This window comes from Leucoraja erinacea, chromosome 3 (genome assembly GCF_028641065.1).
Source record: "Leucoraja erinacea ecotype New England chromosome 3, Leri_hhj_1, whole genome shotgun sequence".
Lineage (NCBI taxonomy): Eukaryota > Metazoa > Chordata > Chondrichthyes > Rajiformes > Rajidae > Leucoraja > Leucoraja erinaceus.
Window position 1 is genome coordinate 3,018,744 of NC_073379.1, and position 26,018 is coordinate 3,044,761.

At 44.5% G+C, this 26,018-nt stretch overlaps 1 protein-coding gene across 2 annotated transcripts; it reads left to right on the top strand.

Moving 5' to 3' along the window:
- The first annotated feature begins 288 nt into the window (after positions 1–288).
- On the top strand, positions 289–25,460 carry s100z (S100 calcium binding protein Z). Of its 2 annotated transcripts, none has more exons than XM_055631460.1 (3): positions 289–573; positions 1,179–1,331; positions 25,126–25,460. In XM_055631460.1, exons 2-3 carry the CDS (start codon positions 1,191–1,193, stop codon positions 25,288–25,290), a joined length of 306 nt encoding a protein of 101 aa, XP_055487435.1. In that variant the 5' UTR covers positions 289–573; positions 1,179–1,190; the 3' UTR covers positions 25,291–25,460. The 2 variants fall into 2 exon arrangements, with proteins under 2 accessions (XP_055487435.1, XP_055487425.1); XM_055631450.1 differs by lacking the exon at positions 289–573 and adding an exon at positions 589–784.
- Positions 25,461–26,018: the final 558 nt, after the last annotated feature.

A 26,018-nucleotide genomic window follows, 5' to 3' on the forward strand; every position in this document is an offset into this window, starting at 1 on the left:
TCTTCCAACCAATGTTGTTATGGTCCAACTAATGTTTTGGACATTCACCCATGAAGCACTCGGACGTTTGAGTGTGCTGGAAGTACTCTCGAACAGCAGGTTTCTGCATTGCCCACACACACACACGTCAAGTTGTGCCTGGGAGAGCTCTGGAGCGGAAACAGGGGCAGTGCTTAATTAACAGGCTATTTTGGAATACATGATATCTCTGAACGTATATATCCGTGTCCCAGAGCGGGACAGAAAGGAAGGAAAAAGAACACCCAACAAGGGGATTAATACACCTGGTGCAAGGAGCCAAGCGGAACAATAACAAACGCTGATGATGCCATCGCATTCAACTGCGGATAAAAGTAGTGGGGCTTCTTAACGTAGGAATCATTTGAAGACGGATCATCCCGAAAAGATAAACTATTGGTATTAACGAAAATGGGGATCGGTTTTCCAAATTAGTTTCAGGGGTGCTTTATAAGATTCCATTTCTACAAAGGAGGGCCACGTTTCTGCTGGAGTACAAATTAGTTCACTTGGGCTGCACAAGAGACAGGAAACAATTGTAAGTGACCCTCATGGGTGAGTGAGCGAGCACTTAACTCAGTGCCTTGGGAGGGCTGTTGTTCTTGTTTCTGCATCCCACCGGCCGAACTCTTTAAAAAAAATCTTATTATTGGCTGATCGGATAGGTGTGTTTCAAATGATATTTCAGCTATAAATTCTGCCGAGAATTACCAGCCAAGTCCATTGCTTCTCACCAGCTCGATTCTTCTTGTCCTTCCTACCGAAGGTAATCACGCCCTTGTTTAGTCTATTGGTTTGTTCATCTGTTCTCATCTTGTTCATTGTATTTAAGTTTTTTGGGGAGGGGGGAGATGAGGAGATAATGTTTTGGTAGAAGTTACTGATTGAGCGATAGTGTCTGTTTTTGCGTGTGTTGTCACTGCTGGTGTATATTGTGTGTATATTGTGGGGCTGTGGGTGATATTCTGTGGCCACGTTTTGGATTATACCCGGTGTTAATGGGATACCGTTTGTGACAAGCAGCTTGTGTGTAAATAGCACTTAGCTGGATCATTTTACGCCTTAATCCTTTTTGTTTGAGAGTGGGTAGGGAGAGAGAGAGAGAGGGAGAGAGAGAGAGAGAGAGAGTACTTAGCTCTGCATTTTGGCTTGCTCCTCAGATCTCTGAAACCATGCCATCCCAGTTGGAAGGTGCGATGGACACGCTGATCCACGTCTTCCACAACTACTCGGGCAAAGAGGGAGACATGTACAAACTCAACAAGGGCGAACTCAAGGATCTTCTGCACCACGAACTTCAGCACTTCCTGGCGGTAAGCGCAGCCTGCAACCTGGCGGATGGGCGGGGGGGACATGCAGATTGAAGACCACACAACTATCGGCCTCTTCCCTTCTGTTCTCACTGTGGCTCTTCCTCCCGGAATGTTAACTCCGTTTCTCCGTCCACAGACGCTGCCCAACTTGCTGGGTATTTCCAGCATTTTGAATGCTTTCATTCAACTTTCCTTACTCTCGCTCTTACTTTCTCTAGTACTGTTATAGAAACATAGAAACATAGAAAATAGGTGCAGGAGTAGGCCATTCGGCCCTTCGATATGATCATAGCTGATCATCCAACTCAGTATCCTGTACCTGCCTTCTCTCTATAACCCTGATCCCTTTAGCCACAAAGGCCACATCTAACTCCCTCTTAAATATATCCAATGAACTGGCCTGAACTACCTTCTGTGGCAGAGAATTCCAGATTCACCACTCTCTGTGTGAAAAATGTTTTCCTCATCTCGGCCCTAAAAGATTTCCCCCTTATCCTTAAACTGTGACCCCTTGTTCTGGACTTCCCCAACATCGGGAACAATCTTCCTGCATCCAGCCTGTCCAACCCCTTAAGAATTTTGTAAGTTTCTATAAGATCCCCCCTCAATCTTCTAAATTCTAGCGAGTACAAATCCAGTCTTTCTTCATAAGTTATACCGCTTATCCTTTTTTATTAACCATCTGACTTTGATGGGGAAAATTATTTGAGTTGAGCAGTCTTCAGAGCCAAAAGATGTTTCAAACCCTGGGGTGTCATTGTTGGGAAACTGGGTGGCAATACTCTACGCTAGACAATAATGCTGGAGAAACTCAGCGGGTGCGGCAGCATCTATGGAGCGAAGGAAATAGGCAACGTTTCGGGCCGACGCCCTTCTTCAGACTGATGTGAGGGAAAAGCAATATTCTATGCCTTTTGAAGGCGTTTCCTTACACATTTCCCCTAACATGAAGTTTAGTTTAATTTATTGTACAAGAAAGAACTGCAGATGCTGGTTTACACCGAAGATAGACACAAAATGCTAGATTAACTCAGTGGGACAGGCAGTCTGAGGAAGGGTCTTGACCCGAAACATCACTCTCCAGGGATGCTGCCTGTTCTGCTGAGTTACTCCAGCATTTTGTGTCTATCGTTAGTTTGGTTTATTATCATCCTCTGTACGGAGACAAGTGAAAAGCGTTTGTTTGTGTATTATCCAGTCAGACTATACCTGACTATAGCATAGATGTAGAAAGAAATAATCGCAGATGCTGGCTTATATCAAGATAGATACTAAGTGCTAAAGTAACTCAGCGGGTCAGGCAGCATCTCTGGAGAAAAAGGATGGTCGATGCCACGGGTCGGGACCCTTCTTCAGAGTGTCTGGGGACCTAAAACGCGATGCTGCCTGACCCGTTGAGTTACTTCAACACTTTGTGTCTATCTGTCTTATACGTGACTACAAATCAATCCATCCACAGTATAAGGATATAGATAAAAGGTAAAGGGTACAGCGTTTAGAGCAAAGTTATAACATTGAAATCCACACCAGGACTTAGGTAGGATAATTAGAGGGAAGCTGTTGCCAGGAATTCATCAGGGAACAGATTTAACATTTTGGTCTGAAGATAAACGATGGATTAAGGAAAATAACTTTGGGCAGAGTGTAGTCATGATTTGCAGTTTACTGTCGATAGAGGTAGTGAGAATGGAATCAATTGGGAGCTGTCAGAAGAGAACAAGGTGAACACTTCAATCCAAAAACATTTGCAAGTCAGTGGGGGGAAAAGCAGGCGGAAGTCTGAAGAAGTGTCTCGACCCGAAACATCACCCGTTCCTTCCCTCCAAAGATGCTGCCGGTCCCACTGAGTTACTCTAGCATTTTGTGTCTTATCTTCGGCGAATGGGACAGATGGAGAATTTTTCTAGGAGCTGGCACAGAGTTAACAGGGTGAATGAAGGACACAAAGTGCTGGAGTAACTCAGCAGGGCCCGGCAGCACCTCTGAACAACATGGATAGGCGACGTTTCGATTTGGGATCCTTCTTCAGAGGAAGGTTTCCAACCCAAAACGCTTCCTATCCATGTTCTCCAGATTTGCTGCCTGATCCCTGAGTTACTCCAGCACATTGTGCACTTTTCGTTTTGTAAATCAGCTCCTGCCGTTCCTTGTTTCTACTGATTGAGTGAATTACAATCTTTGATGACAATTCTTTGATGAACTATGGTTCCATGCGCAAAATGTATTATAGAATCACAAACATGAACCCTTCAGCCCATCATAGTTGTGCTGGCTCTTTAAAAGAGTTGCCCATTCAGCTGTTCTTTCCCTCTAGCCTAGGGAATATGTATTTTTTAAATTATGTAGCCAATTCATTTTTGTATATTACCATTGAATCTGCCCCTCTTATATTTGCAAACAGTGTGCCTTCTGAAGGATTCTTCCATAAACTGGGATACAGTCCTGGTTTTCCAACCTACCTCATTGCAGACATTGGGCATTTGCTCTGGAACCTATAAACACTGCAATGCTGAGAAACTATATTCTGCACTCCGCTATTTTACTCTTCCTTGCGTACTTGTGTTTGCCTTGATTGTATTCTTGTGCGGTATTATCTTATTGATTGGATAACAATACAACACAATAATACAATATTTATTCCATATCATTTGAACCTCAGTGAGGCTCCAACGAAACTCCGTTCCTACAGCCATACAAACAAAGACAATTCCTACAAGACACACCAACAATTCAATCCACACAAACATCCATCACAGTGAATCTCCTCCTCACTGTGATGGAAGGTAAAGTCTTTTCTCTCCCCTGCACCATTTCTCTCCTGATGTCGAAGCCCCAGGCGGGCGATGGTAAGTCCCATGGCCATTTTAGGCCGCGCCGGGCGATGTACGGCCCTGCTCCAGGCCCAAAAGTCACAAAGTTGGAGCCCCCGGCGGGCGCTGGAATGTCCCGCGGCCGTTAAAGCCGTGCCTGGCGATGTACGGCCCCGCTCCGGGTCGTTCCAACCCCGCAACACGGGCGGGAGAAGTTGCGTTGTGGGAGCTCCGAAAAGCGGTCTCCCACCCAGACCCGTGAGCTCCCGATATCCCGACAGTCCACCGGACCTGCGGCTGCAGCTGGAGCCTCCGAGCTCCGGGGTCGGGGCGCACCAGCGAGCCACCACCGCTCCCCACGCTCTGAGGCCGGCCAGCCCCACAATGGTGAGTCCGCAGCTCCGCAGGCTCCGCGACTGGAGCCCCGGGTCGTTCAGGCTGGAGGCCGCTCCACGGTGCTAGGCCCCAACGACAATGGAGACCCGACAGGGAAAAGGTCGGGTCTCCCGTGCAGGGAAGAGATTTTTTAAAGTTTCCCCCTCCCCCCTTCCCCCCGGCCCTCCACACATACACAGTTAAAAACAGTATTAAAAAACACAAACAACTACATTAACTAGACAAAGAAAAAGACAAGCAGGCTGTAGGGGGCGCTGCAACATGAGTCGCTCCGTCTCGAAACATGCAAACTAATGCTTTTCTCTGCACCTCGGTACACGTGACAATAATATACCTAAACTTAAGTCTTCTGAATTATATTATGGACATGGCTTCTTGCAGGACAGCCAAGCTAGATTTTCTTCTCAATAACTGTCCTATCTATATTTGTTTTCTTAGACCCAGCCTGAGGGTTTTTAACAATGGATTATGTTTCCACTGTCCCTACAGACAGTGCATTTGCAAATTCTGACTACACTTTGTGCAAAAGTTTTTTCTTCAATCCTTGTTATATCTTTTCACCAAACTTGACCACACACACACACACAATCCTTGCTACTATGTTGTATGATTGTACAATTATTGGAAGGAACTGCAATTGCTAGTTTAAACCAATGATAGACATAAAAAGCTGCAGTAAATCAGCGGGACAGACAGCCAGAGATGTTGTATGATTGTATAAATTAATTTAAGAAAATCCAGGTAAATTATAGAATTATAGAATAGAATAGAATAGAATATAACTTTAATTGTCATTCAGGTATACACATAAACACAGTGCACATTGAAAATGTTTTTGTTGCATTGACTCTACAAAGTAGCAGCAGAATATAACATTTATATCAGGCAATCAGTAAAAATGCTTAGTGTGCCCATAAAAAGTGCTTCATGTGCATAGTTCTGTAAAATAGATATATAGGAAAGTTTTTAAAAGTGGCAATGTATAAGAAAGTTCTAGCATCGGTTTGATTGTGAGTTCAATAGTCTTATGGCCTGGGGGATGAAGCTGTTGCAGAACCTGGTTGTCCCGATCTTCATGCCGCGGTACCTCCTCCCAGAGTTCAGCAGTGTAAACAGTCCATATTGTGGGTGTGTGGGGGCTCTGGTAATGCCCTTAGCTCTTGTCATAATTATAGAAAGATATGGAAGCATTTGATGAAAGTGAAATGAGAGAAAACTCAAAATGGTGCACATTGTTTGGTATGAAAATGATATGTTCCTGAGATGCAAACTATTAAACAATTCTATGCAATTTTTAACTGTAGAGGATAATGATTTGTCCTGACACATGTTAGCAGCCTCTACCCTACCGAAAAATGTCCATAAAGTGACTTTGTTGCAAATGGGAGAACGTTTAAAAAAAAACAGGCAATCTAATCTTAAATGGCCATTGGCTTTTATTTACAGAAAGCTAATGGAATGTTGGCCTTCATAACAAAAGGATTTCAGTATAGGAGTAAAGAGGTTCTTCTGCAGTTGTTTAGGGCTCTGCTAAGACCACATCTGGAGTATTGTGTCCAGTTTTGGTCTCCTAATTTGAGGATGGACATCCTTGTGATTGAGGCAGTGCAGCGTAGGTTCACGAGATTGATCCCTGGGATGGCGGGACTGTCATATGAGGAAAAATTGAAAAGACAAGGCTTGTATTCACTGGAGTTTAGAAGGATGAGGGGGATCTTATAGAACCATATAAAAGGACTGGACAAGCTAGATTCAGGAAAAATGTTCCCAATGTTGGGCGAGTCCAGAACCAGGGGCCACAGTCTTAGAATAAAGGGGAGGCGATTTAAGACTGAGGTGAGAAAATACTTTTTCACCCAGAGAGTTGTGAATTTGTGGAATTCCCTGCCACAGAGGGCAGTGGAGGCCAAGTCACTGGATTGATTTAAGAAAGAGTTAGATAGAGCTCTAGGGGCTAGTGGAATCAAGGGATATGGGGAGAAGGCAGGCACGGGTTATTGATAGGGGATGATCAGCCATGATCACAATGAACGGCGGTGCTGGCTCGAAGGGCCAAATGGCCTCCTCCTGCACCTATTTTCTATGTTTCTATGGTTAAAAATTGGTTGCATGTATGGTTCAAGAGCCATGAAAGATGGTTGTGGGTCGTGCTGGGAGGTGGCTAGCTCTTTTTTTGATAGCATAGATGCAATAACCTCTTACCATATCAAAAAATGGTCCATGGTTCTACTATTGTATTAAGGTCATAAGGACATAAGTGATAGGAACAGAATTCAGCCCATCAATTCTACTCCGCTATTCAATCAAGACTGATCTATCTCCTCCTCCTAACCCCATTTTCCTGCCTTCTCCCCATAACCCCTGAATTAAGAATGTTATCTCCATCTCTATGCAGTGGTGCACAATGGTGTGGCACAGTGGCGCAGTGATAGACCTGCTGCCTGACAGCGCTTAAAGCACCAGAGACCTGTGTTTGATCCTAACTATGGATTGCAGCACGTATGGAGTTTGTACGTTATTCCCGTGATCACGTGGGTTTCCCCGAAATCTTTGGTTTCCTCCCACTTTCCAAAGATGTACAGGTTTGTAGGTTAATTGGCTTGGTAAATGTAAACTTGTCCCTAATGTGTATAGGATAGTGTTAACATGCGGGGAGTGCCGAAGGGCCTGTTTCCACGCTGTATCTCCAAACTAAACTAAATGTAAGGATGGATTCCTACAGAGATTTAGAAGAATAGTAAGAATATAGAAGAAATAATTGACATTTGTTATTTGAACTGCTATCTGTTCTTAAAGTTGAAGTTGGGTGTCAATACCGGGGGGATGAAGCATTTTCCATTACAAACCCCCCCCTGTGTAGGCATCAAGTATTCCTGAGTCAGGCACGGTAAAATCTATTGCAGCACAAGCCCCAGTAATCTCCTTTATCTCGCACCTGAGATGAGTACGTTCTGCGACACCAGAATGCCACATATATACATTTTTTAATAAATTCCAACATGTCACAGTGAAATTCGTTGTTTTGCATTCCATACACAAAGTATGCAAAGAGTCGCTACGTAAAGGGCACCGACAAGGATAAAAAGTGTTCAATGTCGTACACAATGGTCCCTCTTTGTTTTCTCGGTGGCCCCCCCATGTTGGGTCCTTCTTCATTCTCGGTGGCCCCTCCATGCCGGGTCCCAGTCAGTGACATTGTTAGTAAATATTACTAATTAAATGAGTCCTAAGATGGTGTGTTTGTGGGTGTGTATATATATACACACACACACTCACACTCACTCACACACACTACACACACACACACACACACACACACACACACACACACACACACACACACACACACACACACACACACACACACACACACACACACACACACACACACACACACACACACACACACACACACACACACACACACACATATAGGTATAGGTATGTATACATATAAAGGTGTTATATGTGTATATATACTCTAGCGATATATCAAATACACTTAAAAGCATTTTACGGAGATATAATTTATAACATATATAAAGAAATGTTTTAGATATATATCACGTATGCTTAAGGTGTTATGTCTGATCTCTAAGAAGCTTCCGTTTCTAAAGAAAAATCATAATGGATGCTGTTTTCAAAGAATGCAACTATTTTATAATGATATATAAAGGCATTTTACGAAGTTCTGTTGATGAACCAGTCAAGCCACACAAACTTAATTTATCCATTACACAAACCAACATTTCCCCTGTCCAAATTAAATTAAAAAAACGCACCTTTTGCAATAATATTGCATGCATCGCAAAGTTGTAATAGATTTTAATTAAATCAGGGATCTAAAGGTTTTGACCATTCCCATAAAAACGTGTCCGTGATATTTTTGCTCTACCCAGGTCCTGTAATTTAAACAGGGGCATCACGGTGGCGCAGCGGTGGTGTTGCTGCCTCACAGCGCCAGAGGCCCAGGTACGATCCTGACCACAGGCGCTGTCTGTACGGAGTTTGTACGTTCTCCCCGTGACCTGCGTGGGTTTTCTCTGGTTTGTAGATCAATTGGCTTGATTAATGTAAAAATTGGCCCTAGTGTGTGTAGGATGGTGTTAGTGTACAGGGATCGCTGGTCGGCGTTGACACGGAGGGCCAAAGGGCCTGTTTCCGCGCTGTATCTCTAAACTAAGACAACAATGCATTTCGTTGTCTCTGTACTGTACACTGACAATGACAATTAAAATTGAATCTGAATCTAAACTAAGCTAAACATGTGTCATTTGCCCCAGTTCAGTGGACTACATCAGTGAACTACTCTGATATTCGGGGGAGCATAGATTAGTTTAGAGATACAGTTTAGAGATACAGCACAGAAACAGGCCCTTCGGCTCATCGGATCCGGGCCGACCAGCGATCCCCACACATTAACACTATCCTACACACACTAGGGACAATTTTTACATTTACCAAGCCAATTAACCCGCAAACTTGTACGTCTTTGGAGTGTGGGAGGAAACCGAAGATCTCGCCGAAAACCCACGCCGGTCACGGTGAGAACGTGCAAACTCTGTAAAGCAGCAACTCTACTGCTGCACCACCATGACCGCCCAGATTGTTGCATTAAAATAACACAGGCTACCAGGAATCCCGTTACACAAACCACGCACCTCATCCCTTGCTCTGACCAAAACTTCAAGGTTGACAAAAATGCTGGAGAAACTCAGCGGGTGAGGCAGCATCCACGGAGCGAAGGAACGAAGAAGGGTCTTGACCCGATATGTCACCTATTTCCTTCGCTCCATAGATGCTGACTCACCCGCTGTGTTTCTCCAGCATTTGTGTCTACCTTCCATTGTCCAGCATCTGCAGTTCCTTCTTAAACAAATCTTCAAGGTTTGTCAGTATACATCACATCTAAGCATCTCTCAATCATTCCAAATTCCACTATTAAGAGCATAGAGAGTCCAGAACAATATCTTATGACAATAGACAATAGGTGTAGGAGTAGGCCATTCGGCCCTTCGAGCCAGCACCGCCATTCACTATGATCATGGCTGATCATCCACAATCAGTATCCCGTTCCTGCCTTCTCCCCATACCCCCTTGACTCCGCTATCTTTAAGAGCTCTATCTAACTCTCTCTTGAAGCATCCAGAGAATTGGCCTCCACTGCCTTCTGAGGCAGTTATTTCTGCTATTAGCTAAATATATATCTGTAATGGGATATTATCCTCCACATTGCTCATACCCGCAGACAGTTAAACAAGACATCATCTAATCCACCACTGGGGACAGCACTGAGATTGTTGTGGATTGTCGACATTATTAATGTACTCATTCTGAAGCTCATTATTGACATTTTGAATGGGGAAGGCTGAGGAGTAGCAGGGGTAATGGGGGTAGGATGGAATAGAAATAAAAGGTGTGATATTGTTACTCTGACTTCAGAGCCACTTGCAATTAAGGTCAGAGTTATCAACAGAAGCAATATTATTGGGGGTCAGGCAAGTAGGAAAAAGAATAGGCATTCAGACACAACCTTGCCAAACAAAATCTACCAGTCGCAATTTTGAAATTGGCAGCCAACATAATCAAAGACTTGTCCCACCCCAGGCATTCCCTCTTCCCACTGCTATTGAGCAGTAGATACACAAGCTTAAAAACATGCACCACTAATAGTGGACAGAAGCTTGAACGTGTGCACCATCAGACTCAGGAACAGCTTCATCCCATCTGATATCAGGTTTCTGAATGGTCCTTCCATAGATCCCATTCTCCTCTACCTCATTATAGACATTGAACTGAAGTGCCACAATGCTGAGAACTATATTCTGCAACTTTTCCCTTCACTCCATCTATTGTAATGTAGTTTGGCATGATTGCCCATATTTATTGAGCATTGTCTGATTTGATTGCAAAACGAGGCTTTTCACTGTACCCCATATGACAATAATAGACCTGAATTAAACCTAAACTTGAGATGTTAAACCAAAGTCTCATCTTCTTTCAAAGATGGACTTTCAAGAACCCCAACACTATTTCAAAAAAGAGCAGATGAGCAGAATTCCCTTTGTCCATGGAATTATACACCTAAACCTAAATCAAAACCTAACAATGATGCAGGAAAATTGTTTTTGCTATAACTTAAGTAAATAGGACCTTCATTAGAAGTGGAATTTTATATCAAGGCAGGGGTTTCAGCACCTAAGTTACAGAGAAAAATTGAACAAGATAGGTCTTTATTCTTTGGAGCGCGGAAGGTTAAGGGGGGACTTGATAGAGGTCTTTAAAATGATGAGAGGGATAGAGAGAGTTGATGTGGATAAGCTTTTCCCTTTGAGAGTAGGGAAGATTCAAACAAGAAGACATGATTTGAGAATTAAAGGACAAAAGTTTAGGGGTAACATGAGGGGGAACTTCTTTACTCAGAGAGTGGTAGCTGTGTGGAATGAGCTTCCAGTGGAAATGGTGGAGGCAGGTTCGATGTTATCAATTAAAAATAAATTGGATAGGTATATGGACGGGAAAGGAATGGAGGGTTATGGTCTGAGTGCAGGTGGATGGGACTAGGTGAGAGTAAGTGTTCGGCACGGACTACAAGGGCCGAGATGGCCTGTTTCCATGCTGTAATTGTTATATGGCTATATGGGGATGTGTTGGTCACAATGAAAAAGGAAATGGTTACTTTTGCATAAGTAATTGAACCTCGATAATTGATAATTGTGGTCTACCAGAGTGGCACAGCGGTAGAGTTGCTGCCTTACAGCGCCAGAGACCCGAATTTGATCCTGACTACCAGTGCTGTCTGTACAGAGTTGTACGTTCTCCCCGTGACCGTATGGGTTTTCTCCGGATTCCTCCCACACTCCAAAGACCCAAAGGCATCAGTAAAGATTGTAAATTGTCACCTAGTGTGTCGGATAGTGGTAGTGTACAGAGATCGCTGGTTGGCGCGGACTCAGTGGGCCGAAGGGCCTGTTTCCGTGCTGTATCTCTAAACTAAACTAAATTACTACAGTTTTTACAATGTAGCATCCGAGGGCAGGTTACAATAGGCTATATCGCCCTCGATCTAACATGCTGCCCACACTATGCTTTTGTGCCACCCTTACCTGAGCCACACTGCAGAATGGAACGAGCTGGAAATTATCATATGACCGCGTGGGTTTCTTTCGTGAGCTCCGGTTTTCTCTCATGATTTTATACACCTCTGTAAGATCACCCCTCATCCTCCTATGCTCCAAGGAGCCCCAGCCTTTTCAACCACTCTCTATAGCTCAGACCCTCTAGTCCTGGCAACAGCCTCGTAAATCTTCTCTGTACCCTTACCAACTTGAGAACATCTTTCCTATAACATGGTGCCTAGAACTGAACACAATGCTCTAAATGCGGCCTCACCAACGTCTTATACACCTGCAACATGACCTCCCAACTCCTATACTCAATATACTCTGGCAGATGAAGGCCAATGTGTCAAAAGCCTTTTTGACCAACCGATCCACCTGTGACTCCACCTTCAAGGAACCATTCACCTGCACTCCTAGATCCATCTGCTCTACAACACTCCCAGAGGCCTGCCACTTAATGTGTAGGTGCTGACCATGATAGACTTACCAAAATGCAACACCTCACATTTCTCTGTAATATTACCTGGCCAAATGATTTTTTATAGATTGTGATTGTACCTCCTTGTAATAATGTTTTAATTGATTCGGATAAATCAGTGCATTTATAAAATGAACTATTTATTAGTTCTCCAAAAAGTTTTTCTTATATTTAGTTCTCATTAGAAGAAGGGTCCAGACCTGAAGTGTCACCCATTCCTCTCCAGAAATGCTGCCTGTCCCACTGAGTTACTCCAGCACTTTGTGTCTATCTTCGGTGTAAACCAGCATCTGCAGTTCCTTCCTGTTTCCAACCTGGGATTTACCTTCAGTTACAAAGTTGTACATTTGGTATTGGTACGATGCTGTTACATGTAAAAAAAAAAGGAAAGCTTTAAGCTTTGCAACTGGAGGTAAACATAGAAACATAGAAACATAAGAAGGTTGATTGAGTTGATCTGCTGCCTATCGGGGTGAATCAGACTCTCCTGTTGTTGTCCAGGTTTTATCGTACCAGGCGATTGCCAAAATGCATAACCCGGAGAGAAAGATATTGCCCCATGGGTTCTTCCAAACTTACAACTTTAGCCTTATATATGTTATGTCATTGGGTTGTGGAGTCATACAGTGTGGAAACAGGCCCTTCAGCCCAAGCCATGTCCCACATGCCCGCATTTGGCCCATATCTCTCCATACCTGTCCTATCCATGTACCTGTCTAAATGTTTCTTAAACATAGGGATAGTACCTGCCTCAACTACTCCCTCCGTCAGCTTGTTCCATAAACCCACCATCCTTTGTGTAAAAAAGTTACCTCTCAGGTTTCCATTGTCTTTGCCCCTCCTCACCTTAAACTAACGTCCTCTGGTTCTTGATTCCCTTGCTCTGAGTAAAAGACTCACCTGATGTTTACCTGATCAATTCCTCTCAGGATTTTGTACACTTTTGTACACTAACGACCTCCCCTCATCCCCCTGTGCTCCAGAAAATAACGTCCCAGCCTGCTCAACCTCTCCCCATAGCTCAGGCTCTCGAGTCCTGGCAACATCATCGTAAATCTTCTCCGCACCCTTTCAAGCTTGACAACATCTTTCCTATACCAGAACTGAACACAATACTCTAAATGTGGCCTCACCAACCTCTTATACATCTGCAACATGACCTCCCAACTTCTATACTCGATACTCTGACTGACAATGGCCAATGTGCCAAAAATGGAGGCCAATATGTCTGAAAATTGAGATAACGTCAACGGAAATGTAACTCTAATTGCTGTATAAATAGGTTCTACTTATGGGAAATTAGCTGATTCACGTGCCTTTCAAACCAGAGAAATAGAAACTAACTAATCTTAGTTTTCGTTGTCTCCAAATGCATTTCGTTGTCTCTGTACTGTACACTGACAATGACAATTAAAATTGAATCTGAATCTGAATCTGAATCTGAATCTTCAAAATATATATTTTTTATTGGTAATGCGGGAATCCGAAACAAGAACAAAAATTGCTTTAAACCCTCAGCAATGTCAGGCAACCTTTACAGAAAGAGAAGCAAAGTTAATATTTTAAGTCGAGGATCCTGCAACAGAACCATTCAGACACAGAAGCTGATAAAGTTCTTAAAGTTCCTTTGGAAGGAGATGAGGAGAAATTGGTGAATCTGTGGAGTTCTTTGCACAGAAGGCTGTGGAGATTGACGATTGATATTTTTAAGGCAGAAATAGATAGATTCTTAGGTACACAAAAAAGCTGGAGAAACTCAGCAGGTGCAGCAGCATCGATGGAGAAGGGCTGAAACCCTTCTGAAGAAGGGGTTCAGCCCGAAACGTTGCCTATTTCCTTCGCTCCATAGATGCTGCTGCACCCGCTGAGTTTCTCCAGCTTTTTTGTGTACCTTCGATTTTCCAGCATCTGCTTCTGCAGTTCCTTCTTAAACACAATAGATAGATTCTTGATTAGGGGTCAGGGGTAATGGGGAGAAGGCACGAGAATGGGGTTAGGAGGGAGAGATAGATCAGTCATGATTAAATGGCAGAGTAGACCTGATGGACCGAATGGCATAATTCTGCTCCTATCACTTATGATCTTATGAGAAACCAGTATACTCTCTTTTTCACACAAAGAGATGTGAGTGTGGAATTCTCTGCCTCAGAGGGCGGTGGAGGCCAGTTCTCTGGATACTTTCAAGAGAGAGCTAGATAGGGATCTTAAAGATAATGGAGTCAGGGGATATGGGGAGAAGGCAGGAACGGGGTACTGATTGGGGATGATCAGCCATGATCACATTGATTGGCGGTGCTGGCTGGAAGGGTCGAATGGCCTACTCCTGCACCTCTTGTCTATTGTCAATACTTCATATAGTTGTGCAAAACTGATTTTCATCTTCACTTTCTGTTATTACTCAGTTAATTATTATCTTTGTACAAATATATAGATTAAAAGAACTAAAGTACTTTTGGCAGAATATATTCATTTTTCTAGGTCGTAAAGTCTCCAATGTTCCAAATAGTGACATCTATAAATCTGGGCTTGATAGCAGATGTAGACAGGAGATTAGTGGGGCTGGTCTCCACCAATATGTTGCATAAATAAATGATTATGACCAAACAAAGACCACATTTTCCATATTTAAACAGTTGCCTGGTGCTGATTACTTATCCCTTTCACAGGCATGTTTAGTTTAGTTTAGAGATACAGCATGGAAACAGGCCCTTCGGCCCGCCGAGCCCGCACTGACCGTGGATCATCGGTTCACGCTCGTTCTATGTTATCCTACTTTCTCATTCACTCCCGACACATTGTACTGAGACCAATTAACCTACCAAGGAACTGCAGATGCCGGTTTAAACCAAGATAGACACAAAAGCCTCAGAGTGCAGGAGGGTCTCGACCCAAAACAGCACCTAGTCCTTCTCTCCAGAGATGCTACCTGACCCGCTGTGTTACTCCAGCTTTTTGTGTCCACCTTCGACCTACAAACCTGCACGTCTTTGGCAGGCGGGAGGAAAATGTACCACCCGGAGGAATCCCCCACAGTTACGGGGAGAATGTGTGATTGAACCAGGGTCTCTGGCTCTGTGAGGCAGCGGTTCTCCCAGCTGGGCCACAGTGTACTGCAGGGTGTGTGTACGTTTGCAGGATGGCAACAGGATGATAAAGTTAGTCGAGCGGCTGCCTCACAGCTCCAGCGACCCAGGTTCAATCGTGACCTCTGCATTTATTTGGATGGAGTTTACTCATTCTCCCTGTGACCACACGGACTTTTCCCCCTTCCTTACACAGATCAAAGAACTTTATGTTGGTGGATTAATTGCCCACTGTAGGTTGCTGCCAGTGCGTGGGTAAGTGGTGGGATATGGGGAGAGTTGAAGGGAATGTGGTGAGTATATATGGAGAGAATATAGAGAGGGTAACATGGGTTTAGCATAGGGTGACACGAAGCTGGGGGGGCAGTGTTAGCTGTGAGGAGGCTGCTAGGAGACTGCAGGGTGACTTGGATAGGTTGGGTGAGTGGGCAAATGCATGGCAGATGCAGTATAATGTGGATAAACGTGAGGTTATCCACTTTGGTGGCAAAAACAGGAAAGCAGACTATTATCTGAATGGTGGCCAATTAGGAAAAGGGGAGATGCAACGAGACCTGGGTGTCATGGTACACCAGTCATTGAAAGTAGGCATGCAGGTGCAGCAGGCAGTGAAGAAAGCGAATGGTATGTTAGCATTCATAGCAAAAGGATTTGAGTATAGGAGCAGGGAGGTTCTACTGCAGTTGTACACGGTCTTGGTGAGACCACACCTGGAGTATTGCGTACAGTTTTGGTCTCCTAATCTGAGGAAAGACATTATTGCCATAGAGGGAGTACAGAGAAGGTTCACCAGACTGATTCTTGGGATGTCAGGACTTTCATATGAAGAAAGACTGTATAGACTCGGCTTGTACTCGCTGGAATTTAGAGGATTGAGGGGGGAACTTATAGAAACTTACAAAATTCTTAAGGGGTTCGACAGGCTAGATGCAGGAAGATTGGTCCCGATGTTGGGGAAGTCCAGAACAAGGGGTCACAGTTTAAGGATAAGGGGGAAGTCTTTTAAGACCAAGATGAGAAAAACATTTTTCGCACAGAGAGTGGTGAATCTGTGGAATTCTCTGCCATAGAAGGTAGTTGAGGCCAGTTCATTGGCTATATTTAAGAGGGAGTTAGATGTGGCCCTTGTGGCTAAAGGCATCAGGGGGTATGGAGAGAAGGCAGGTACAGGATACTGAGTTGGATGATCAGCCATGATCATATTGAATGGCGGTGCAAGCTCGAAGGGCCGAATGGCCTATTCCTGCACCTATTTTCTATGTTTCTATGTTTCTATGATTGGTGTGAATGGGTGCTTGATGATCAGTGCGGACTCAGAAGAGTTTGTTTCTGTGTTGGGTGACTCAGTGACACAGATTTCAAGGTACTACCCTCTCAAGCCGCTTTCACCCACAAAATTTCACCTGTGAAAGAAATGGCTACAATTGAAAGCTAATGTGTGTTCTGATTTCCAAGCGGATGTTAATTTCGGTAATGTTTTCCAATGCTTTAAAAAATTAGAGTACCCAAACAAATGAACTCAAATACAAGAGCCGGTGGCAACATGGTGCAACAATAGAGTTGCTGCCTTATGGTGCCAGAGGCCCGGGTTCGATCTTAACTACGGGTGCTGTCTGTACGGAGTTTGTACCTTCTCCCCGTGACGGTGTGGGTTTTTTCCCACTCCGGTTTCCAGCGCTCCAGTTTCCTCCCACACTCCAAAGACATACAGGCTTGTAGGTTAATGGGCTTTGATAAAAATTGTACATTGTCCCAAGCGTGTAGCATAGTACTAGTGTACGGGGATCGCTGGTCGATGGGCCGAATGGCCCGTTTCCACTCTCTATCTCTTACAACTAAACTAAAATATGTTAATTTGCAAACAGAAATATATTACTACACGCACTTACCATAATTGCATGCAGCAACACAATATCCATGTAGGAAGCAGAGACTCGTTATAAAATCTGCCCTCATCTCTAACCAGAGGTAAGTGGTGTGCGATTAGATAAATAAAGAGTAGCCTAATGTAACTACTTTAAATGAATATCTTATCCAGATGAGTCAATATGAGCAAAAAGGAAAAACTGTGACGTGGTATTGCACTAGAGGGTCAAACATAAACATTAACCTGCCAATTCATTTATTTATATGCTACCCAGTATATTACACATTTAAAGCAATTTCTATCCTCGGAAACTGCATATTCCCGTTGGTTTTTCATGGCAGATAAAGGCTTAATCTCCAACTCCATCTCCAGCTCCATCTCCATCTCCAGCTCCATCTCCAGCTCCATCTCCAACTCTAGCTCCATCTCCAACTCCATCTCCAGCTCCATCTCCAGCTCCATCTCCAACTCTAGTTCCATCTCCAACTCCATCTCCAGCTCCATCTCCAGCTCCATCTCCAACTCTAGCTCCAACTCTAGCTCCATCTCCAACTCCATCTCCAACTCTAGCTCCATCTCCAACTCCATCTCCAGCTCCATCTCCATCTCCATCTCCAACTCCATCTCCAACTCTAGCTCCAACTCTAGCTCCAACTCTAGCTCTAGCTCCATCTCCATCTCCAGCTCCATCTCCAACTCTAGCTCCAGCTCCATCTCCAGCTCTAGCTCCAGCTCCAGCTCCATCTCCAGCTCCATCTCCAGCTCCATCTCCAAGCTCTAGCTCCATCTCCAGCTCTAGCCCCATCTCCAGCTCCATCTCCAGCTCCATCTCCAACTCTAGCTCCATCTCCAACTCCATCTCCATCTCCAGCTCCAGCTCCATCTCCAGCTCCAGCTCCATCTCCAGCTCCAGCTCCATCTCCAGCTCCAGCTCCAGCTCCAGCTCCAGCTCCAGCTCCAGCTCCAGCTCCAGCTCCAGCTCCAGCTCCAGCTCCATCTCCAGCTCCATCTCCAGTTACATCTCCATCTCCAGTTCCATCTCCATCTCCAGCTCCATCTCCAGCTCCATCTCCAACTCTAGATCCATCTCCAACTCTAGCTCCAACTCCAGCTCCAGCTCCAGCTCCAACTCTAGCTCTAGTTCCAGCTCCATCTCCAACTCCAGCTCCATCTCCAGCTCTAGCTCCATCTGCATTTCCAGCTCTAGCTCCATCTGTGTGAATGGCTATATTCTATTATTCCAACAGAATGATTTATCGTGTTTAGACCGAGAAGGGTTTAATGTCCTCAATATTTGAATTGGTGAAGAATTCTGCAGCACCCTCTCTTGCTTCATCCCCTCTGTGATTCCTCCTGCTCTCCAGCTCCACGACCATGTTTTCTATGCACCTTTTCATACCTCTAGATTCCCCTCCCCTGACTCGCAGTCTGAAGAAGAGTCTCGACCAAAAACGTCACCTATTCCTTTTTTCCAGTGATGCTATCTGACCAGTTGAGTTACTCCAGCTTTTTGTGTCTATCTTAGGTGAAGGAGGGTGTGGTTTCAGTTCTTTAACAAAAAAGATAATTTTACGGGAAATAAAATTCTGAAATGCAATAATTGCAAAAAATAAATGAACATGTCTAAAAGCATGTGCCCGGAGATTTTGGTGCATTCCTTAATATACGCCGTTAGAGTGGTTGGACATTCAGGTTACCATAAAGCCCGTAGATTACTGTATCTCAGATTGGGGGGGATGTTTGGATTGGATTGAGTTCCTTTATTGTCATTCAGACCTTTTGGTCTGAACGGAATTTTGTTGCCTGCAGTCATACATATAATAATAAATAACGAAACACACAATAAACACAAATTAACATCCGCCACAGTGAGTTCACCAGGCACCTCCTCACTGTGATGGAAGGCAAAAGTCTTAAAGTCTCTGTCTCTTCCCTCCTTGTTCTCCCTCTGCACTGAGGCGATCCAGGCTTCATGTTGTTGTTAGGTTTAGTTTAGTTTAGTTTATTTTAGTTTAGAGATACAGAGTGGAAACAGGCCCTTCGGCCCACCCAGTCCATACTGACCAGCGATCCCTGCACATTAACACTATCCTGTACACACTTGGGGCAATTTACATTTATACCAAGCCAATCCTGTACATCTTTGGAGTGTGGGAGGAAACCGGAGCACCCGGAGAAAACCAATGCCGGACACGGGGAGAATATATGAACAATGTACAGACAGCACCCGCAGCCAGGATCGAACCCAAGTCTCTGGCACCGTAAGACAGCAACTCTACCGTTGCTCCACCGTGCCGCCCAAGTTGTAGTTTGATTAGTTGACGTAAATGACTCATTCTCCATGATGTGCTGCCATTCTGAGCAGAACCAAAGAGTGGAGCTGTTCAATATCTGTCCCAAGAATGAATTGATCTTTCTTTACATCCCAGTGTGACAAGTTCTCTCTCTGTCTGTTGCTCCATGGCATTAAGGTTGCATCCATCAAATGTACTTGAATGAAATGCACAGCATTCTTAAAGGACTTGACATTGGATGATGCCTATCTAAGACCATTGCAAGTGAGTGGGATGATCTATCTCCATGGTTGACCTCGTTGCTATTGTTGTTAGGTTTAGTTTAGTTTAGTTTAGAGATACAGAGTGGAAACAGATGCACGGTGAAGCAGATGCAATGGGCCAATGCTGTTCTCCCGCCTCTATTTCTTTTTGCCTTGTATAGATAATCTGAAAAATGTTTCGCAAGCTGCTGGTCGATTCTGGCTAGGGGAATATATTTCAAATCATTCATCGAGGTAGCAAAGTGTGGGGAAATAGTACTGAGGGATCCAAGTAAACCTCATCAATGTACAGAGTACAGAAAGGAAATTTAGTGCTTTGTAATATAATGTCAAGACAAAAAAAAAACTCTCCCTCAATGTCAGAATGGCAAACGAGCTAGTTATTGACTACTTTAGTGACTAATGACTAAGATATTGACTTAGTCACAATTTAGTTACAATGGCTAAGTTGGTTTGCATGGCCCATATAATGGTGTATGGTATTAAAGAGGGAACTGCAGATGCTGGAGAATCGAAGGTTACACAGAAAAGCTGGAGAAACTCAGCGGGTGCAGCAGCATCTATGGAGCGAAGGAAATAGGCAACGTTTCGGGCCGAAACCCTTCTTCAGACTGATCAGGGGTGGGGGTGGGTGGGGACAAGAAAGGGAAAAGGAGGAGTAGCCGGAAGGCTGGAGGGTGGGAGGAGACAGCAGGGGAGCTGAGGAAGGGGAGGAGACAGCAAGGACTAACAGAATTGGGAGAAGTCGATGTTCATGCCCCCGGGGTGCAGACTCCCCAAACGGAATATGAGGTGCTGTTCCTCCAATTTCCGGTGCTGCTCGCTGTGGCCATGGAGGAGACCCAGGACAGAGAGGTCGGAGACGGAGTGGGAGGGGGAGTTGAAGTGCTGAGCCACCGGGAGGTCAGCTAGGTTATTGCGGACCGAGCAGAGGTGTTCGGCGAAACGATCGCCCAACCTCCGCTTGGTCTCACCGATATAGATCTGCTGACATCTAGAGCAGCGGACGCAATAGATGAGGTTGGAAGAGATGCAGGTAAACCTCTGTCGCACCTGGAACGATTGCTTGGGTCCCTGAAAGGAGTTGAGGGGGGAGGTAAAGGGACAAGTGTTGCATCTGCTGCGGCCGCAAGGGAAAGTGCCCGGGGAGGGGGTGGACCGAGAGGGAAGGGAAGAATTGACAAGGGAGTTATGGAGGGAGCGGTCTTTGCGGAAGGCAGATATGGGGGGAGATGGGAAGATGTGGCCAGTAGTGGGGTCACGTTGGAGGTGGCGAAACTGACGGAGGATTATTTTTTGTATGTGATGGCTGGTGGGGTGAAAGGTGAGGACTAGGGGGACTCGGCCCTTGTTGCGAGTGCGGGGATGGGGAGAGAGAGCAGTGTTGCGGGGTATGGAAGAGACCCTGGTGCGAGCCTCATTTATGGTGGAGGAGGGGAACCCCCGTTCCCTGAATAGTGAGGACATTTCAGATGTCCTGGTGTGGAACGCCTCATCCGTGGAGCAGATACGGCGTAGACGGAGGAATTGGGAGTAGGGGATGGAGTCCTTACAGGAAGCAGGGTGGGAAGAAGTGTAGTCCAGATAGCCATGGGAGTCAGTGGGTTTATAGTGTATGTCGGTTAGAAGTCTATCACCTGCAATGGAGATAGTGAGGTCAAGGAATGGTAGGGAAGTGTCGGAGATGGTCCAGGTGTATTTCAGTGCCGGGTGGAAATTAGTGGTGAAGTGGATGAAGTCAGTCAGTTGTGTGCGGGTGCAGGAGGTGGCACCAAAGCAGTCGTCGATGTAGCGGAGGTAGAGGTTGGGGATGGGGCCGTGGTATGTATGGAACAAGGATTGTTCGACGTAACCTACAAATAGGCAGGCATAGCTGGGGCCCATGCGTGTGCCCATAGCTACGCCTTGTATTTGGAGGAAGTGGGAGGAGTCGAACTCGAAGTTATTGAGGGTCCACTAAATATATACCATACACCATATACCATAATGGTGTATGGTATATGGACACACTGATCTGTTCTTTAGTCAATGCCTACTATGTTCTGTTGTGCTTAAGCAAAGCAGGAATTTCATTGTCCTATCAGGTACACATGACAATAAACTCACTTGAACTTGAACTTGAACTTGAACTCAATCAGCTTCAATGGTGCCGAAGTGGAAATGGTTGAGATCTTCAAGTTCCTAGACGTAAATATCACCAACAAACTGTGCTGGTCCACCCACATGGTCACTAGGCCACAAAACCACCTCATTAAAATAAGGAAATTCGACATGACTCTAACAACTCTTACCAACTTCAACAGATGTACTGTAGACAGCGTATTATTTGGTTGCATCACAGCTTGGTTTGGGAACAGCTCTGCTCAAGAGTTGTGGCTGCAGCCCAGTCCATCACACGGAGGTCACCACCATCGACTCCATCCACACCACACTACATCAGCAAAGCAGCCGAGAACCTTTTGTCACCCTGTGCATTCGCACTTCCCCCCTCTCCCATTAGACAGGAGGTACAGGAGGGTTTGAAACTACATACCACCAGATTCAGGAACACCTTTTTCCCCATTGTTCTCAAACTACTGAAAGGTCCTCCCATAATCCAGGATGTAATCCCAAACTTCCAACCTTGTTCGTTGTGAACATAGGATTTTTTTTTGCTCTGTAATTGTGTGCAGGTTTAGTCTAGTTTAGTTTAGTTTAGTTTAGTTTAGTTTAGTTTAGTTTAGTTTAGTTTAGTTTAGTTTAGTTTAGTTTAGTTTAGTCTAGTTTAGTTGTCGCATGTACAGGGGCACAGTGAAAAGCTTTTTTGTAGTGTGCTGGCCAGTCCGTGGAAAGACTGATCAAGCTGTCCACAGTGTACAGATACAAGATAAAAGGAATACCATTTAGTGCAAAATATAGGCCAGTAAAGTTCAATTAAAGATAGTCTGAGGGTGTCCAATGAGGTCGATGGTAGGTCAGGCCCGCTCTCTAGTTGGTGAAAGGATGGTTCAGTTACCAGCTGGGAAGAAACTGTCAAAACTACAAAGCAATAATACTATATTCTACACTCTAGTATTTTTCTCTTTACACTACCTATAGCATCTGCATCAGGTTTGATTGTACACTTATGTAGTATGATTTTATTTGACCGGGTAGTATGCAAACAAAATCTTTCCACTGTAAGTTGATATGCACAATGATGATGAACCAATATCAATAGCAACACCAACCTACTTCATGGTCATTTTTTATTCCAGGTATTAGGGAGGACCCAGAAGACAAAAGTTTAAACTAGCAAATGTATTCACACCATTAGTAAACTGTAACTAGCAAACTATTCACAGTTTATTATCAACAAAATGATCTTTAAAAGTCTAAAGTAAAGTTTAGAGAAATGTCAGCAACTGGAAGAAATATATCAGCACATAATTCGAATTTCTCTCATGGTATCATTCACCTCTATAAGATCACCCCTCATTCTCCTGCGCTCCAAGGAATAAAGTCCCAGCCTGCTCAACCTCACCCAAGAACAAAGTCTTGAGGGTAGTAGATCGGGTAGACGCACGGTCGCAGCGCTAGCGCTCCAAGGAATAAAGCGCAGCCTGGGTAAAGTCTCAACCTACAAGGAACAAGAACAAAGTAGCTGCCAAATTAGGGTATACATATATGAATTTTCAATTTTACTCATAGGAGCGTAGATTTTACAGCGCCGGAGAGTGGCGCAGCGCTAGAGTAGCTGCCTTACAGCGAATACAGCGCCGGAGACCCGGTTTCGATCCTGACGACGGGTGCTCTCTGTACGGAGTTTGTACATTCTCCCCCTGACCTGCGTGGGTTTTCTCTGCGATCTTCGGTTCCCCCCCCCCCACTCCAAAGACAGGTATGTAGGTTAATTGGCTTGGTAAATATAAAGAAAAAATTAATGATTTGGACGAGGGAATTGAATGCAACATCTCCAAGTTTGCGGATGACACAAAGCTGGGGGACAGTGTTAGCTGTGAGGAGGATGCTAGGAGGCTGCAAGGTGACTTGGATAGGCTGGGTGAGTGGGCAAATGCATGGCAGATGCAGTATAATGTGGATAAATGTGAGGTAATCCACTTTGGTGGCAAAAACAGGAAAGTAGATTATTATCTGAATGGTGGCCGATTAGGAAAGGGGGAGATGCAACGAGACACCATGGTACACCAGTCATTAAAAGTAGGCATGCAGGTGCAGCAGGCAGTGAAGAAGGCAAATGGTATGTTAGCATTCATAGCAAAAGGATTTGAGTATAGGAGCAGGGAGGTTCTACTGCAGTTGTACAGGGTCTTGGTGAGACCATACCTGGAGTATTGCGTACTGTTTTGATCTCCTAATCTGAGGAAAGACATTCTTGCCATAGAGGGAGTACAGAGAAGGTTCACCAGACTGATTCCTGTGATGTCAGGACTTTCATATGAAGAAAGACTGGATAGACTCAGTTTGTACTTGCTAGAATTTAGAAGATTGAGGGGGGATCTTATAGAAACTTACAAAATTCTTAAGGGGTTGGACAGGCTAGATGCAGGAAGATTGTTCCCGATGTTGGGGAAGTCCAGAACAAGGGGTCATAGTTTAAGGATAAGGGGGAAATCTTTTAGGACTAAGATGAGGAAAACTTTTTTCACACAGAGAGTGGTGAATCTCTGGAATTCTCTGCCACAGAAGGTAGTTGAGGCCACCAGTTAATTGGCTATATTTAAGAGGGAGTTAGATGTGGCCCTTGTGGTTAAAGGGATCAGGGGGTATGGAGAGAAGGCAGGAACAGGATACTGAGTTGGATGATCAGCCATGATCATATTGAATGACGGTGCAGGCTCGAAGGGCCGAATGGCCTACTCCTGCACCTAATTTCTATGTTTCTATGTTTCTATGTCCCTAGTGGGTATAGGATGTGTTAATGGTGGGACGAAAGGGCCTGTTTCCGCGCTGTATCTCTAAACTAAGTAGGGGAATCAGGAGAGAACATAGGTTTAAGGTGAGGGAGGAAAGATTTAAAAGGAACCTGAGGGGCAACCTTTTTACACAAATGGTGGGGTGTGTATATGGAATGAGTTGGAACATAGGAGGTAGATTATATTTATGTGTAGTAAGATCTGATATGACTAGATAGAAGCTAAACAAAGTTTTCCAATGCACCTCGGTCCTCAAATCCTGGCAACATCTTAAAGGGCCTGTCCCACTTTCATGACCTAATTCACGACCTTTTTTACTCGTGGACATTTTTTATCATGCTAGAAAAAACGCCCCGACCTGCTTCATGCCACGAGTACCTACGATTAACATCACAGCCTGCCATGACCTACCCACGACCTCCTACGACCTCGTGACGACCATGCTGCGAGTATGATTCAAGGGCAAACTCGGCAGAGGTCGTGAATTAGGTGGTGAAAGTGGGACAGGCCTTTAATTCAGTGGTATTTTAATAATGTAACATTAAATTAAATATCTCATCATCTTCCTCTTTTTTTTTTCTTTTCAGGCCCAGAAGGACCCATCACTAGTGGACAATATCATGAAAGATCTCGACTCCAACAGAGACAACGAGGTGGACTTCAATGAATTTGTTATCTTAGTTGCTGCTCTGACTGTTGCCTGCAATGAATTCTTTCAGGAGACAATGAGAAAAAAGGAAAAAGCCAAATAGAACTCAATATATATACTAACCGGGCATCTTAGAGAAGACCGTGCTAAAAATGATCAAACCTGCTTGTCAATTTGCCTATTGAGAATCGCTGTAACTTCTATGGGTGTATTTTGTAAGTAAGTGTGTGTAATTTGCTTGGAATGCAATAAAATGTTCACATGATGTACAAATGCTTTGTAAAATATTATTTCCCACAGTATGTTGTCACAAGTTCACAAGTTATAGGAGTAGAATTAGGCCATCGAGTGTGCAGTGTTGGTCTCCAAATTTGAGGAAGGACATTCTTGCTATTGAGGTTAATGCAGCATAGGTTCACCAGGTTAATTCCCGGGATGGCAGGACTGTCATATGTTTATAGAATGGAGCGGCTGGGCTTGTATACTCTGGAATTTAGAAGGATGAAAGGGGATCTTATTGAAACATATAAGATTATTAAGGGTTTGGACACGCTAGGGGCAGGAAACATGTTCCCGATGTTGGGGGAGTCCAGAACCCGGGGCCACAGCTTAAGAATAAGGGGTAAGCCAGTGGAGGCCAATTATCTGGAGGCTTTCAAGAGAGAGTTAGATATAGCTGTTAAAGATAGCGAAGTCAAGAGACATGGGGAGAAGGCAGAAACGGGGTACTGATTGTGGATAATCAGCCATGATCACAGTGAATGGCATTGCTGGCTCGAAGGGCCGAATGGCCTACTCCTGCACCTATTGTCTATTGAATCCAGTCCGAAA

Bases quoted from the DNA above. Each gene is read 5' to 3' on its own strand.
- s100z (XM_055631460.1), top strand. From the start codon at position 1,191: ATGCCATCCCAGTTGGAAGGTGCGATGGACACGCTGATCCACGTCTTC. The intron at 1,332-25,125 runs GTAAGCGCAGCC...TTTTCTTTTCAG, and splicing joins AACTTCAGCACTTCCTGGCG to GCCCAGAAGGACCCATCACT.